The sequence below is a fragment of the Symphodus melops genome, assembly GCF_947650265.1.
Source record: "Symphodus melops genome assembly, chromosome: 1".
NCBI lineage: Eukaryota > Metazoa > Chordata > Actinopteri > Labriformes > Labridae > Symphodus > Symphodus melops.
In genome coordinates this window covers 1,444,783-1,462,665 of record NC_136691.1, presented here as the reverse complement: position 1 = coordinate 1,462,665, position 17,883 = coordinate 1,444,783, and the positions used below count along the sequence as shown (strand labels likewise).

The window sequence follows — 17,883 nt, the reverse complement described above, 5'->3', positions numbered from 1 at the left end:
TGGACAAAAGACAAAGACCACGACAACTATATAAGGATTTCTCTGTCTCTGATAATTGTCTGAGTTGATATATATATATATATATATATATATATATATATATATATATATATATATATATATATATATATACAATATGGTGATAAGTGTTGATGTTTTAGAGTAAAACTTGTACATATTATCAATGTTAAATGTTGAAGAGTTACTCTTTTTGCTCTTATAGTCCAAATGTTTGAAACGTTGTCCTGCTCTTATACTCTAATCATCTTTGCTGCCTGGGTGTTTAAATGTCTTTTAGTTGTGTTTGTGTGTGTGTGAGTGTGTGATGTGTTATATAACCACAGGGAAACATGTTGGTGATTACAACAGGAAAACATGGAATAAAAATCAAACTGGGATCAGTCAATAAACAGATGATTGTGTGTTAATGGACTCCTGTTGACTTGTCCTTTCTTTGTAACATGTAAACTTTGTTTTAATCCGGAGATTACAAGTTTAGACTTTGATTTGTTTAAATGTTTGACTCATTCAGGATCCTATAAGAAATCAGGATATTTAAAAGCTGAAGTTCTACTGCTGCAAAATGAAGGCGATGCAGAAATGTAACATCCTGCAGTTCCTGGAGTGTCCACTAGAGGCTGGCTGCAGTACCTGGAGTGTCCACTAGAGTCTGGCTGCAGCAGCACAGGAAGTCACATACACACCCATTCAAACAGCCTGTTTTTACAGCAGACATGAACATGTTTACAGCCTGCTTCAAAAAACCAAATAGGTGTGATTAGCTCATGTCTCCATCCACACACACTGTACGGGGGGAATGTTTTGATGACTCAGCAGTTTTGATTGGATGAAGGATCAGAGTTATTCACAATAAGGCGTGTAGCTGAGCTGATTGACAGGTGGGCGCCGTGTAACGGTTTGTCAGGAGGCTTAAAACCCGCCTCAGCTCTCAGCCTGTCGTTAGCTTGACTCAAAGTTTGCCTGAGACAGCATTTCCAGCACGGAGACCGCCGCCGATGGGATTCCAGCGCCCCCTGCAGGGACACACAGGTGACATCACGCAAAAATATTTACAGTCTATGGTCTCAATATATTTGAACTCTTGCCTCTCCACAGCATCTGGACAACTGACACACTTTAACCATCGCATGTCTTTATTTAGCACTTTAATACAAAATGATATGTACAGCCTCTGAGATATATTTTACAAGATGATCCAAGCTAAGAGCAATTCAAATGTTTTCTTTAATGACAAAAATGATGGAGTTTAAAGTAATGGCCCCAGACAACTAAAGATGCTTTTGGGGGGGAGAGAGTGAAACAAGAAGATTGAAGCCAAACTCCAGTATGTTACATATATGAGGCCTGCAGACTGTTAGCTTAGCTTAGCTTAGCTTTAAAGAAAGAGTTAAGAGCTGGCCTGGGTTTTGTCAACAAGATGAAATGTTTAAATAAAATTAAGTTTGGAGCTTTTCCCACCAAAGTGAACCTGGGGCTAGTTCTGTGCTGGTGATAACATAACCTCCTAATATATGCAATTATTTATTTAAAGGATTTCTGTTTAAGATGAAAAGGTAAAAAGTAGAGGAGTATATGTTATTGTTTCTTACTTTGACTTTACATTTCTGTAACTGAGGAGGAAGGAGAGAATGATAATGTTTCTCAGGAACAGAAAATCCAGTTACGTTTAAAGTCATTTTCTAAACTGACGAGCATTCAGCAGCATGATCTGATCAATGTGATTGCTTGAATATTCTTTAAAAATTTGATTTAGATTGGGACCTGGATTAAAGGGAAGGGGGGGGGGGGGCACCAAGCCCATGCAAAAGTTCCAATGATGTGTGTCTCAGGGAATTCCTTAGCATATAGTTTTGCTTCAAAAAGTCCACAGAACCCTTTTTTCTAAAAACACCTCCTGTAGTCTGTAATGCGTATTGCATAACAGTGCAAATTCAAGACACTGGAGTGGGCTGTTCCCGCCTCCTTATCGGCACCTCCAGTGTCGATCATCATCTTTCATCTGCAGCAACAAAAACAATCTGAACGTCACAAAGCTGGGCTGACTGGAGGGAGGTGCCTTCATGACATCACAAAGGGCAGTAGCCCCTCCCCCAGGTGGGTGACATTCCCACAGCTAGGTGTTTGTTCTGCCCTCTGAGTCTGCCTTCTCACCGTAAACAATAGGACATGGAGCCAGAAAGCAGCGAGTACACCCGAGCCCTTCCAGAGAGGGGGCGTGGTCAGACACCGCTCATTTACATATTTAAAGATACAGACACATAAACAGCCTGTTCTGAGCAGGGCTGAAATAGAGGGGTTTATAGACATGATCAAATACAGGATCAGAGTGGATTTACAACAACACACTTCACACACATGTTGAAGAGGACACTGATTTAAACCGGTTGATGAAGAGGAGAATATGTCACCTTTAAAAACCTTTCAGAGAATCTCATACGGAATTAAGATTATACATGGAACTGCATAAATAACCTCGTATTGGTCAACAGCTTTTAAACCAGAGGAACGTTTTTTTTTAAACTTTTTCTCATTAAGTGTGGAGAAGCTTTTTACCGAGGCTTCTCTGAAAACGAGGAAACTAAGTTGAATCTTTCAGCTTTGCTCCTCTTCTTGTAATGAGTCTTTGTTTGTTTGATCTTCTTCCTGCTCTCACACACAGCCTGCTGCACTCTGTCCTCATATTTCCTGGTTCCCTCCCCTTCAGATCTACAGTTTAGAGTTGGGTGTAACCAACAAGAGCTGCACAGTCACAAGCACAGTCACATGCTTAGTGGATAACAGGTGAAACTTGTTCCAGTTATGAGGAAGTGAATCTCACACAGTCGTTGTTACAGAGAGGAGAAATGGCGCAGAAAGGAGTTCAGCTGGACCGGGAATCCTTCTCTTGTTCTATCTGTCTGGATCTCCTGAAGGATCCGAGGACTCTTAGCTGTGGACACAGCTACTGCATGAACTGTATTAAAGGACACTGGGATGCAGAGGATTATAAGGCAGTCTATACCTGTCCTCAGTGCAGCGAGGACTTCACACCAAGGCCTGTCCTGAAGAAAAACACCATGTTGGCAGATTTAGTGGAGGAGCTGAAGAAGACTGGACTCCAAGCTGCTCCTGCAGATCACTGCTATGCTGGATCTGAAGACGTGGCCTGTGATGTCTGCACCGGGAGGAAACTGAAAGCCTGTAAGTCCTGTCTGGTATGTTTGATCTCATTTTGTGAGAATCACCTCCAGCCTCATTATGATTCACCTGCCTATGCAAAACACAAGCTGGTGGAGCCCTCCAAGAAGCTCCAGGAGAACCTGTGCTCTCGTCATGATGAGGTGATGAAGATGTTCTGTCGCACTGATCAGCAGTCTATCTGTTATCTCTGCTCTGTGGACGAACACAAAGGTCACGATACAGTCTCAGCTGCAGCAGAAAGGAGCGAGAAGCAGAGAGAGCTCGAGGTGAGTCGACTAAACACCCTGCAGAGAATCCAGGACGGAGAGAAAGATGTGAAGCTGCTCCAACAGCAGGTGGAGGCTATCAATGGCTCTGCTGATAAAACAGTGAGGAACAGTGAGAAGATGTTCACTGAGCTGATCCGTCTCATGGAGAAAAGACTGTCTGATGTGACGCAGCAGGTCAGATCCCAGCAACAAACTGAAGTGAGTCGAGTCAGAGAGCGTCAGGAGAAGCTGGAGCAGGAGATCACTGAGCTGAAGAGGAAAGACGCTGAGATGGAGAAGCTGTCACACACACAGGACCACATCCAGTTTCTACAGGACTACCCCTCAGTGTCAGCACTCACTGAATCTACACACTCATCCAGCATCAAGATCCGTCCTCTGAGGTACTTTGAGGACGTGACAGCAGCTGTGTCAGAAGTCAGAGATAAACTACAGGACGTCCTGACAGACAAATGGACAAACGTCTCACAGACACTGACTGAAGTGGATGTTTTACTGTCACAACCAGAACCACAACCCGAACCAGAGCCCAAGACCAGAGATGAGTTCTTAAAATATTCATGTGACATCACACTGGATCCAAACACAGCACACACACTGCTGTTATTATCTGATGGGAACAGAAAAGCAATATTAACAGGTCAGATCCACTCTTATTCTAGTCACCCAGACAGATTCACTGGATGTCTTCAGGTCCTGAGTAAAGAGAGTCTGACTGGACGTTGTTACTGGGAGGTGGAGAAGAGAGGAAGAGTTAATGTAGCAGTCACATACAAGAATATCAGCAGAGCAGGGGATGAGTGTACGTTTGGATTTAATGATAAATCTTGGATGTTATTTTGTTCCAACAACAGTTATAACTTTTATCACAACAGTGTCGAGACTCCTGTCTCAGGTCCTCGGTCCTCCAGAGTAGGAGTGTACCTGGATCACAGAGCAGGTATTCTGTCCTTCTACAGCATCTCTGAAACCATGACTCTCCTCCACAGAGTCCAGACCACATTCACTCAGCCTCTACGTACTGGACTCGGGTTTGGTTATGCTTTTGGAGACTCTGCGGAGTTGTGTAAACTGAAATAGACTGAAGTCATTTCAGGGACAGCAGATTTGATTCGGTGTTTAAACTATGTGTGTGATTGAGGTGTTTTTGTGTGTGTGTGTGTGTGTGTGTGTGTGTGTGTGTGTGTGTGTGTGTGTGTGTGTGAAGCTGAATTTCACTCAGGGGATTATTAGAGTTAATAAAAAAAAAAAAATAGACTCTGGTGATCAGAAAAAAATCTGTGGACAAAAGACAAAGACCACGACAACTATATAAGGATTTCTCTGTCTCTGATAATTGTCTGAGTTTATATATATATATATATATATATATATATATATATATATATATATATATATACATAAATAACATGGTGATGAGTGTTGATGTTTTAGAGTAAAACTTGTACATATTATAAACTTTAAATGTTGAAGAGTTAGTTTTTTTGCTCTCATAGTCCAAATGTTTGAAACGTTGTCCTGCTCTTATACTCTGATCATCTTTGCTGCCTGGGTGTTTAAATGTCTTTTAGTTGTGTTTGTGTGTGAGTGTGTGATGTGTTATATAACCACAGTGAAACATGTTGGTGATCAAAACAGGAAAACATGGAATGAAAATCAAACTGGGATCAGTCAATAAACAGATGATTGTGTGTTGATGGACTCCTGTTGACTTTTCTTTGTAACATGTAAACTTTGTTTTAATCCGGAGATTACAAGTTTACACTTTGATTTGTTTAAATGTTTGACTCATTCAGGATCCTATAAAAACATCAGGATATTTAAAAGCTGAAGTTCTACTGCAGAAATATGAAGCCAATGCAGAAATGTAAAATCGTGCAGTACCTGGAGTGTCCACTAGAGGCTGGCTGCAGTTCCTGGAGTGTCCACTAGAGGCTGGCTGCAGAAGCACAGGAAGTCACATACACACCCATTCAAACAGCCTGTTTTTACAGCAGACATGAACATGTTTACAGCCTGCTTCAAAAAACCAAATAGGTGTGATTAGCTCATGTCTCCATCCACACACACTGTACGGGGGGGAATGTTTCGATGACTCATCAGTTTTGATTGGATGAAGGATCAGAGTTATTCACAATAAGGCGTGTAGCTGAGCTGATTGACAGGTGGGCGCCGTGTAACGGTTTGTCAGGAGGCTTAAAACCCGCCTCAGCTCTCAGCCTGTCGTTAGCTTGACTCAAAGTTAGCCTGAGACAGCATTTCCAGCACGGAGACCGCCGCCGACGGGACTCCAGCGCCCCCTGCAGGAACACACAGGTGACATCACGCAAAAATATTTACAGTCTATGGTCTCAATATATTTGAACTCTTGCCTCTCCACAGCATCTGGACAACTGACACACTTTAACCATCGCATGTCTTTATTTAGCACTTTAATACAAAATGATATGTACAGCCTCGGAGATATATTTTACAAGATGATCCAAGCTAAGAGCAATTCAAATGTTTTCTTTAATGCCAAAAATTATGGAGTTTAAAGTAATGGCCCCAGACAACTAAAGATGCTTTTGGGGGGAGAGAGTGAAACAAGAAGATTGAAGCTAAACTCCAGTATGTTACATATATGAGGCCTGCAGACTGTTAGCTTAGCGTAGCGTAGCTTAGCTTAGCTTAAAAAAAAAAGAGTTAAGAGCTGGCCTGGGTTTTGTCAACAAGATAAAAAGTTTAAATTAAATTCAGTTTTGGAGCTTTTCCCACCAAAGTGAACCTGGGGCTAGTTCTGTGCTGGTAATAAAATAGCCTCCTAATTTATGCAATTATTTCTTTAAAGGATTTCTGTTTAAGATGAAAAGGTAAAAAGTAGAAGAGTATATTTTATTGTTTCTTACTTTGACTTTACATTTCTGCATGCATGTGGAGTAATGTTTGTTTAACCACACGTCCTAACAGCAGTCATCTCCTGCTGCTCTGTTAGCACGTTAGCTCTGAAGCTACAAGAGTCACTCTGCGTCGTCCCTCATCCGAGATAAAATCCCGACAGTCCTTCAGTTTCATATCGTCTCCTTGAGTTTCTTCAGAGTTGTCACGACGCTGAAGATAATCTGTGAGCAGCGTGGTGACGTTTGTACACGTGTGTCTGAGGTTTCCTTCCGTCTGCAGAGATAAAAACCGAGATTGATATTTTCAGTGTCGCAGAGGAAATTGTTTAAGGTTGTGGTACACTATCAGAATCTTATAAAAAGAAGAAAAGAATATCAATGAATTTGTATATCGTGCCAAAATTGTAGTCTATAATCTAATACGTTGTTAAATGGCTGCTTGAAGGCTTTAAAGGACCAATCAGTGAGCTGTGTAGACAGCTCTCTGTAATGTTTAGAATTTGGGCTGCAGTACCCATTTTAAACACTAGGTGTCAGAGTTACATACTGCTCCTTTAACAAGGAAAAAAGACAGGAGTCAAAGAACAAAAAATTAAATTAGAAAAACTGGAGAAATCTCCTTTAGGCTTTAATTATACAGTGGATTTAAAAAAACATAAAATTAAATGTATGATTAAAGAAAAAGATAATTTGTTTCACAAGATTATTTCAAATAGTGCTCGAATCCGTCTCACCCTGGCTCTCACCGTGGAGTTTAAAAGGTTGGAAATCTGCAGCTTCCAATGGAGACGGACTCTGAGTCAGACTGGGACTCATACTGGGAGGTATACTGGAGGGCTGCCAGCGAGGTCCAGTGCTGGTGTAGTTTGCTGCTGCAGCTCCATACATGGCGTACTGGTGAGCTGGAGAATACGCACACGCTGACACATAACTGGGCAGACTGGACGCAGACTGAGGACGAAGGAGAGAAAGTAAAGTGTTTCTCATGCACGAACACAAAATCGAGTCATTTTCTAAACTTACGAGCATTCAGCAGCACGATCTGATCAATGTGATTGCTTGATTATTGTTTAAAAGTTTGATTTAGAGTGGGACCTGGATTAAAGGGAAAAGGGGGGGGGGGGGCAAACCCAGCAGGATTCCACCTCCTCCAATAATCAGGTTTAAAATGCAACTTGTTCAGTTTATTTGCTTTGTTATTTCACACTTCAGATGGAAAATTAAAAACAGCAGGTGAATCAAAAATGCTTCAAGGAATAAAAACAAAAAATCGCTGAGTGTGCAAAACCTCCTTTAGCCCGCTCATTATTTTAAAAGCTGGAGTGTCTGTTTGTTTGATTTACCTGATGTGTGTATTTCAACTCTTGCTCGTTGGTTTTCTCTGATACGGTAAATCCAGAGGGAATCGCTCTCGTACTGGTCATACTGGTCCAGTCCTCTATTTTGGCTGCATGTCCGTCGCATCCAGGCAGAGCTGAGAGGGAAACAGTGATTTAATCATTGAAAAAAGAAAAATATACAGACCAAAGAAACCAGCTCGTCATCATTTGGATGTTTGTGTGGTTTGATGTCATTTTACAGATCTTTGTTTTGTGCTTTATTAATTCAGATTTTGTTCAACTGGTCTGGTGCTGTTTGCAATGTTGTTTCAAATGTATAAAAAACTCAAAATAAAAGTAGGTTAATTATATATATCTATATGTATATTTTGTTTGTGGTCTACCTTATTTTTTTTTAATAGGATTAGACAGAGACTGAGTGGTTGATACTGGGAGCAAAAACCAGTTGTCATTTTCTCATGTTCATGTAAAATCGTGTATAAATAAATAAATAAATGATCGCGTCTTAGATCTGGACATGATTTATTCTGAAAGCGCGTCACGGTGTTTTCTACGGTGGCCGGGAAGTGCAAAGCAACAATTAAAAAGTGAGAAACACTTTTACAAAATGTTTATTTCGATTTTTTTTTACATTTTATGAAGCAATATTACAAAAACCAAAACACTTTTACAAGACGGAGAGGGAACGTACCAAAGGCAGGAAGTGACGTCACTCATGCTTTAGGTACAAATCCTCTGTGTTAAGATTCTGTCGTTGGATTTAACCCCCCCCCGTCTTGACTTGTTCTGTATATTTAGCTCTTGTTGCTCATCCTCTTAAGAGTTTGTTTTGTCATTTTGTGTATGATGACATTTTCAATAAAGTTGGTGTTTATTGGAGGAAGAAAAAAGATTCTGTCGTTTGTACATTTATTTATGATAAAAGTGTTTCACATCTTGTGAATTTGCTTTTCACTTTCCAGCCACCGTATTATATACGACCTGTTCAACATAAACTAATATCACATATTTTAATTCTAAAAGTGGATCAGTGGATGTGAAACAGTCAGAGCTGGAAACCTGCTTCTACTCTGTCTTTAATAAATGAAGCACTGCAGCTGCACGTGTCCCTGAACACACCATCACATATTAAATGAGCTGCTTTCAGTTTAGATTTTTTTTTAAATAACTTTAAGGAACATGGTTTTATTTGTAGGTTTGGAAATAAAAATATTATCATGAACCATGGAAGACCATTTAACACGTAAACATGTAATAAAATAAACAAAACTGTATCAGCCAGTGTGTGTATTCATGTATTTTACACTTAAATGGTTCTGGTTGATGTTTATTTATCGACTTAATTTGGAAACTTTTTTGAAACCAATTTTTGTTTCTAAACTTTTTTAAACTATCAGCTTTTGGACTTTTTTTTTCTTTTATTGTAATTTATAGTTTTAACTGACTTCAAGAGCTGCCCCTTAAAGGCGCCGGGGAAGTTAATATTATTATTATAAAAGTATCAAAACTTAATATTTAATTTTAAAAAACGTCATAATAAATTATCCTATTCTTAATTATCCAACGTGAGATTCTTACGTTAAGTTTGTGGGCTTGGTGTGACATTATCATTTTGTTTTACTCCATATTAAAAAAATAAATAGGCGTATAGGCTTAATAGGAATTGAGACCTATTTCTAAACTTAGCAAAACAATCATAAAAATATAATTCTTCAAAAATAAGCTGAATAATTAAGGACAAATGTATAAAGCCAGAAATAGATCAACAGTCTGATCTATCGATGTTTATCTTTATTATTATTAATTATTATTATTAATTATTATTATTATTATTATTATTATTATTATTATTATTATTATTGTGCATCGTCCTTGAGTTTAATCAGGCTTTTAATTTGAAAATCAATCAAATAAAAAAGATCCGTGTGCATGAGAAAGCAAGGCTTAATCATGAATTAAATTAGAACATATAGATGAGGATCCTCCTACCTGTGGGCTCCATCAGGGTTCTGATACCCAGGATGTTGGTCCAGCTCCGGGGCAGACCCACGTGTCCTGCTGCGGTAGTCCCGGTGTGAGTCCCTGCTGTCCCAGCATAGGAGGAGTAGGAGTAAACGGGTCCGTACTGGACCGGCCCCGGGCCTGGTTTGCTGCCATGCTGCTGAGAAAAGGCCCCGATCTTGTGTCTGAGGATCCGGCTGATGGAGCTCACAGACGGGACGTTGAACTTGTCACACACGCCGTCAACCAGCAGCCGGTCCCGGATCTCCCAGGCGAAGATGCCCGGGTCTCCCTGCTTGTAGTCCCGGATGCTGCAGACCACGGCGGGGGTGGTGACGCGGGGCTTGCTGCCTCCGATGGCTCCGGGCAGGATGGAGCCGGTGTCGTGGTACCGCGCCAGGATCTTGGACACGCAGCCGTGAGACACGCGCAGCTGTCGGCTGATGTCACAGGGCCGCATGCCGAGCTGCGCGAGCTCCACGATCCGCACCCGGAGCGCGTGAGGCAGCGGGCGGCCGTTCACGAAGAGGCCGCCGAGCTGGTTCACCTCCCCGTAGCTCTGCTCTGCACAGATGACCCGGGACAAGCGTGAATACAAAACAGCTTCATCATCACAGGTGTTTGGATCACAGGCACGAACGACATGTTACAAGTCTCATTTATTATTCGTCGAAGAAGAAGCTGCTGTATAACTAAATGTAGGATCATTTGGAACATTTTCTCTGCAAAACAACAATATAATATATATATCTGAAATATATATTTCAGGGACCGTGCAGCCTTGCAGAGAAAGTGAGACGAAGTGAGCCAGGTTCGGGTTTTAGGTTGACATTCAGATTCAGACGACTTTATTAATCCTTTACGTGCAATTCAGTTTGCAAAATAAAAATTAAAAAAAAAAAAAAAAAACAGACTTTATATTTTCAGACGCTTCAAATCCATTATCACCCATTTAAATAATATTTGTAAACTCTTTGTGCAGCATCCAGTTCATGCTCTGCACCGAAACAATGATAAAAAAAAAAAAAGAATCCTATAAATAATCCTGAAAATAGATAAATACATTTAAATTAAAATATTAAAAAAAAAAAAAAAAAAAATTGAGATTAAAATGAATAAAAACAGGGTTTATAATAAGATTATACTGCAGATCAAAAAACAAAAACGAGATCAAAACGAGACAGAAATGAGCCACCAGTAAATCTATAAATAAGATTTAAGGCCTTGCACAAATCTTTGTGTGTGGAGTTGTGGTGGTCCATCTTTAAGAGTCCAAAACATGTTCTCAGTGAGACTGAATATTATTCTCATCATCATCATCAGATTAAAGGACTGAAGGATAAATAATGTTGAGAGCAAAACAAGTCTGGAGTGTGCACATCCGAACATGTAGCACACAGGTGCAGGACATAAGAAGGTCACCTGAAGGTCTGCACGCTGAGAAGAAGTTCCTTTAGAGCAGGGGTGTCCAAAGTGCGGCCCGGGGGCCATTTGTGGCCCTTGAGTGGATTGTTTGTGGCCCTTGACTTCAAATCGAAGAATCAGAAGATTTTGGCCCCAGGCCTCATCAGATGGCATATTTCATTCTTTTTCATGTCAGCGAGGGAGACCTATAAAAGCCTGACTATTCTTTCCAAAGAAGTAGAACAACAGTTTCCCACTGCAGTTAGTTATTGTGTATTTACATTATTTTTTGAAGAGGTCAAAATACAAAAAGTTCCTTCCAATATTTAAAAAAAACCACAAAAAAAAACTCTGTGGCCCGTGAGCGATTCTAACGCCACAATTTTGGCCCGCAAGAAAAAAAGTTTGGACACCACTGCTTTAGAGTGACACATTGCTCTTAGAGCTGAACAGACCTTTTCCCTTTGTCCTGCAAGACAACAACAGTTCTGTGCAGCAGCAGTAGCTCGGTCTGGGGACCTGGGTCGGGAACCGGAGGGTCCTGGTGCGGACCAAAAACCGGAAGTTTTTCTGGTCCCAACGGCTCTGATGTGGCCCCGCTCTGACTCTTCTACAGTGCACATCCACAGGTCGTGTTTCATGTGTGTGTGAGGAGCATGTCTCTCAATCACAGAGTGTGAAACACGAAACACGTCATTCCTTCAGGGAGATCTGCTGAGAAAAATCAGGACTTTTTTTTTTGTTTTCCAATGAATATTTCCCGGTCTTTTGTATGAAGTCTGAAAGCCGAGGGTTTGCTCCATGAAGAGGTTTTTACTAATGAAGGCCCCAAAGAGGCGGCTCTCTTCTGGTCCTTCACGTTTGCGTCTTAACGGACTCCCCGTTCCCAAAAATAAAAACATGTTTCCATACAACAACAACAACAACAACAACAACAACAACAACAACAACAAGGACAATAAAGAAACCTTTCTATGAAGTAAAAAATAATCACATTAAAGAGTGAATCCCTTCTTCTGTCATAAATTCTCTTTCTGCTGTTTTGGTGTAAAAGTTGAGTTTTTTGTCGGCTCACCCATCAGCTGCCGTCCACAGCGTCTCACCTCTCCGCCATCCAGCGCTCAGACTGCAGCCTGCACAGATCTGATCCTCCTCCTCCTCCTCCTCCTCCTCCTCCTCCTCCTCCTCCTCCTCCTCCTCCTGGGTGGGAGTCATGTCATCGTTTCCTGTTTGCAGAGGAGGAGGATCATCAGCGCTCAGAAAAACGAGGGGTCCTGAAGGGCTCTTTGGTGACCCCTGAGGTCCACGTGTTCTGACACAACATGTCTTCTTCTGTTTAATGTAAATAAATAACAAGAATGAATAAGGAATGAAACCTCTCCATTTCTGACTCTGTCTACTGTCCTGTCTCTAAATAAAGGCATGAACAGCCCCCCCAAAAAAAACTTTAAAAAAAGGAAAACAAGAAAAAGATTTGTCACAGAGGGAACCAAAATCAACAAGGAGCAAACTTTCTTTCGGCAGGTTTCACACGTGATCTTAGGCCTGATCAGGGGGCGTGGCCCTGATTCGAGGTTTGTCACAGACTGTAAATATCAACTTTGAAGCCTGAGTGACGTCACTCATCTGTCCCTGCAGGGGGCGCTGGAGTCCCATGGGTGGCGGTCTCCGTGCTGGAAATGCTGTCTCAACCTAACGACAGGGTTTGAAGCAAGCTGCAACCTCCGGTGTTGATAAATAAATGTTGATCCTGCAGTTCCTGGAGTGTCCACTAGAGGCTTCGGCTCCTGGAACACAGAAAGTCACAAACACCTCACAGTAAAAAAGGACGTTTTTACAGCATGAATAAACTTTTTACAGCCTGGTTCAAAAATCTAAACAGGTCTGATTAGTTCTTGTCATCACTGACACACACTGTAACAGGGTGAATTTTTTTTATTAAATCTATTTTGACTTAAATTATTTCAGTTTTTACTATTCTTCATGTTCATATTTGGAACTTACATGGTTTTAAAAATGTCTCTTATTTTGAAAATAATACTAATGTGATAAACTAATGATAAATTAACGTCATTGAGCAGGCTGCAGACCCGGAACTATGAGGGAGCCAAAGGCTGCATTGCATCATCGATAAACACTTGTGATGGTCAACAGACAGGTGCACGTGACCTGTTGACCGGGGACTACATGCAGGACACAAGACACCAACCTTATTACTCATGGCTGTCTGCTGGTCTCTGTCTCAGTCGTTAAGTTTTAGACCCGGACCTGGGTGCACGGACGTCAGGACTGAAGGAAGCGTCGATTTTAAAGCAACAGCGCCTCCTTCTGGACAATCTCCTGAATCACAGTGTTACCTTCGTTGAGCCACAAATGATGGATGATTTACAGCTGAGCACGCGCACAAACGTTTCAGTGTGGTTGACCTCATAATGTTCACAATCTGCTCTCTCTCTCTCTCTCTCTCTCTCTCTCTCACACACACACACACACACACACACACACACACACACACACACACACGTGTGTAAAAATAATATAATTATAATAATGTAATAATTACTTTATTGACCTTACATCGAAAAAACAAAAAACCCATCTGCGTTGCAGTCCCTCAGTGTGCCAGCAGGGGGCAGCCTGCGCTCAGGAGTAAACCGAGTCTGTGTCAGTTTGTCACTGTGACGTTATTAAAAGTTTGGTTTCAAACAGGAAACTCCTTCAGATCAGATGTTTTTTATACAGTTTAAATCATTTAATTTAAAATCACTTATTGATAACTGATCACATCCAGGTTTCACCTTTGTGTTTATTTCCTCCTCGTTCAAAGTCATTCCTATCAAACCCTGTTGGTCCCTACAGGCTAATAAAATCATTATTACCGTAAAACTCCTATTTGAGGCCCGGTCCAGTTTGAAGGCCCGGTCCAGTTTGAAGGCCCGGTCCAGTTTGAAGTCCCGTTTAGCAGCCTGGTGTTGCTGCCCGTTGTGACCGATGCAGATTTTAATTTGAGGCCTTTTTGCTTTTATTTTTTAAATTTAATATTTTTTTAAGTAGACAAGAAAATACACAAATACCAAAACTGAGCTTCTGAAAAAGCAAGATCAATTATTTTTGTTTGATTCATATCATTATGTTTTGTACACTGAATATTTATTCCGGTTTTTTCTCACCCTCTCATCCGTCCTGAGCGTCTCACCCTCTCATCCATCCTGAGCGTCTCACCCTCTCATCCATCCTGAGTGTCTCACCCTCTCATCCATCCTGAGCGTCTCACCCTCTCATCCGTCCTGAGCGTCTCACCCTCTCATCCGTCCTGAGCGTCTCACCCTCTCATCCGTCCTGAGTGTCTCACCCTCTCATCCATCCTGAGCGTCTCACCCTCTCATCCATCCTGAGTGTCTCACCCTCTCATCCGTCCTGAGCGTCTCACCCTCTCATCCATCCTGAGTGTCTCACCCTCTCATCCATCCTGAGCGTCTCACCCTCTCATCCATCCTGAGCGTCTCATCCATCCTGAGCGTCTCACCCTCTCATCCATCCTGAGTGTCTCACCCTCTCATCCATCCTGAGCGTCTCACCCTCTCATCCGTCCTGAGCGTCTCACCCTCTCATCCATCCTGAGTGTCTCACCCTCTCATCCATCCTGAGCGTCTCACCCTCTCATCCGTCCTGAGCGTCTCACCCTCTCATCCATCCTGAGCGTCTCACCCTCTCATCCATCCTGAGCGTCTCATCCATCCTGAGCGTCTCACCCTCTCATCCATCCTGAGCGTCTCATCCATCCTGAGCGTCTCACCCTCTCATCCATCCTGAGTGTCTCACCCTCTCATCCATCCTGAGCGTCTCACCCTCTCATCCGTCCTGAGCGTCTCACCCTCTCATCCATCCTGAGCGTCTCATCCGTCCTGAGCGTCTCACCCTCTCATCCATCCTGAGCGTCTCATCCATCCTGAGTGTCTCACCCTCTCATCCATCCTGAGCGTCTCACCCTCTCATCCGTCCTGAGTGTCTCACCCTCTCATCCATCCTGAGCGTCTCATCCATCCTGAGTGTCTCACCCTCTCATCCATCCTGAGCGTCTCACCCTCTCATCCGTCCTGAGTGTCTCACCCTCTCATCCGTCCTGAGCGTCTCACCCTCTCATCCATCCTGAGCGTCTCATCCGTCCTGAGCGTCTCACCCTCTCATCCATCCTGAGCGTCTCATCCATCCTGAGTGTCTCACCCTCTCATCCATCCTGAGCGTCTCACCCTCTCATCCGTCCTGAGCGTCTCACCCTCACGATCTCAGTGATGTGTGTGTGTGTGTGTGTGTGTGTGTGTGTGTGTGTGTGTGTGTGTGTGTGTGTGTGTGGTCATGAATATAGAGGACAGTCTATTGAAGGCAGCAGTTTGAATACCATGACAACTCCCAGCAGCCTCACATGTATTCACAGCAGTGTGTGTGTGTGTGTGTGTGTGTGTGTGTGTGTGTGTGTGTGTGTGTGTTGAGGCCATTATAAAGTGTTCAGGGGGAATAAATGGGATAAATGTGGAGGCTGTGAGGTCTTTGTGGCCACCAGCTCGTCGTGTGTTTGTTTGCAGAGCTCGACCACCCAGCAGGACCCAACACACACACACACACACACACACACACACACACACACACACACACACACACACAGGAGCGCGCGCGCACACACAACATCACCAGGAGCTCAACTCATTGTCACACACGTCACACACACAAAGTGGAAACCAAACAGAAAAGCAAACAGGAGAAACTGCTGCAACAAAAACGAACGAAAGAAAGTGGAAGGAAGATTTTTAAATCTGGAATCAGAAACATTTGATCTCATTGATCACGTGGTTATTTCCTGCTCTGAGACCTGCACGCGCAGACTCGCTGTTAATAAAGGATTTTATTTTCCATGTTACCTCCTGTCCCGTGTCTTTGAAGAGCTGCTGATTCCTCACATGTTTATGAAGAGACTCCCTTCAGCCTTCAGGCTCAGCACTAAAAACCTCCAGGGGTAGGATGCAGATCAGTGCACGAGCATCCAGAAATAAAACAGACTTGATAGTAAAACAGCGCGTGGAGAGGTGCTGCCTGTCACATCAGAGTGCGCGTGCGAACCAAGACAGAGAGGGTCATCCCTTCACCATCTTAGCAATGTCATCATCCTACTGATCAATGATTGATGGTGTATGCATGTAGACTGAAAAAAAGAGTACTCCACCTGCGTGCACGCTGCACCACGCCTGTGACGTCAGCTGATCTGATGTGCACGAGGGTCACAATCAAACGGTCAGAGAGTGAAACATGCAGACATTGTGCAGAGGACACATCTGGACTCAACACACTGACATGAGACATGTGGACAGATGGTCCAAACATCGACACACGAGGATGCAAAGAATGAGGCTGAAGTGTTCAGCAGGTCACAGAGACCAGAACCAGAACCTGCCGAGCCTGCGGGACTCAACAGAGCACGTTTAATCAGCCCGGGGGCTTTTTTTTTTTTTTTTTTGCTAATTAAATAAAAAGTAAAATGTGAAACAGAAACAGAAAGTACCCGGATAAAGTGAGGCCTTCCTCTTGTGTTTTTTCCTGCAATGCTCAGACACATTTTAGTCCTAATCTTTGTTTGAGCTCTGATCCAACATGACGTGTTTACAAGACAGCAAAAGAAATACTTTAAATTATAGGATGGCAAATATACGAGCAGTGTGTGTGTGTGTGTGTGTGTGTGTGTGTGTGTGTGTGTGTGTGTGTGTGTGTGTGTGTGTGTGTGTGTGTGTAAACACTTTGACTCGAGTTTAATCCTCTCTACAAACAGCGACACTCACTCAAACACACTTCTCTCTGTTTGCTGTCAAATCTTCTTAAATGTGCAGATTTCTCTGTGGACTTCTGAGTTCACATTTACTCTATTATTTTATTAATTATCGATTTTATATTATCGATACAAATGTTTTTGTTTTGTTTTTTAAATAAAACGCGGCTGCCTGTAATTAAAATATTCATATTAATGTGAATTTTAAGGAGATTTTAAAGCCATCAGGGCTTCATTAAAAATCATATTAATCATTTTCCTTCAGAGTTTAAAGATGATGCAGGAGGTTTAATTTCATGTTTTAAAGGAAGAAAGAGAAGTAAACATGTGAGCTCAGTTTGATGTTCCTGAGATCTTAAATGTTTGTTTTGATCAGTTCATGTTTGACTTCTGTAAAAAACACTTTTATGAAATGTGCTCTGCAAATTACATCATTATATTATGACAAAATATTCCTGTATTAGCCTGATTATTTAAAGAGACAGGAGCCTGACTGTGTGTTGGTTCAGTTTCATGACAAAGCTGATGAATGTTTGTTAGAGCTGATTTTCATACATTTGATTTGTCTTCACTTTAAAGGTTATTTGGAGTTTTTCTCGGGGACGTTTTGGACTCATTGAGCTTCATATTTCATCATTGAGCGGATCAGTGACTCTAATAAATGTAAATGAGTCTCTAATCCTCCATCGTTAAATGTCTCCTCCTCCCTGCACCTCCATCAGCTCCCCTCACGCGCTGCTCCGGGGGATTTTCACACCCTCAACCACTTGACCCCCCCGGGACCCGCCTCCGTCCTTTTTAACGACACACACACAAACACAAACACACACTCCCTCACTCTCTTCATGTCTTCCCTCATGTATTTTTCATGCTGTTGAATCCTCCCCGCTCGGACCCGTGCAGCTCCGGGCTCGCTCTCCGTTCAGCGGCATTCATGGACCCGAACTATCCGCTGTGAGCTCCTCTCTGCCGGG

At 42.3% G+C, this 17,883-nt stretch overlaps 2 protein-coding genes across 2 annotated transcripts; one reads left to right on the top strand and one right to left on the bottom strand.

The window, feature by feature from the left end:
- Window positions 1-2,840: 2,840 nt before the first annotated feature.
- On the top strand, window positions 2,841-4,550 carry LOC306834301 (tripartite motif-containing protein 16-like; the record flags this gene model as incomplete). The annotated part of the gene is made up of 1 exon (XM_079360139.1): window positions 2,841-4,550. The coding sequence occupies exon 1, from the start codon at window positions 2,865-2,867 to the stop codon at window positions 4,548-4,550; it is 1,686 nt and encodes a 561-aa protein (XP_079216265.1). The 5' UTR covers window positions 2,841-2,864.
- Window positions 4,551-6,412: 1,862 nt separating this feature from the next.
- Window positions 6,413-12,309, bottom strand: LOC306833102 (paired box protein Pax-1-like; the record flags this gene model as incomplete). The annotated part of the gene is made up of 5 exons (XM_079358178.1): window positions 6,413-6,623; window positions 7,096-7,300; window positions 7,693-7,823; window positions 9,679-10,254; window positions 12,198-12,309. 5 exons carry the CDS (start codon window positions 12,307-12,309, stop codon window positions 6,553-6,555), a joined length of 1,095 nt encoding a protein of 364 aa, XP_079214304.1. The 3' UTR covers window positions 6,413-6,552.
- Between the last annotated feature and the right edge of the window lie 5,574 nt (window positions 12,310-17,883).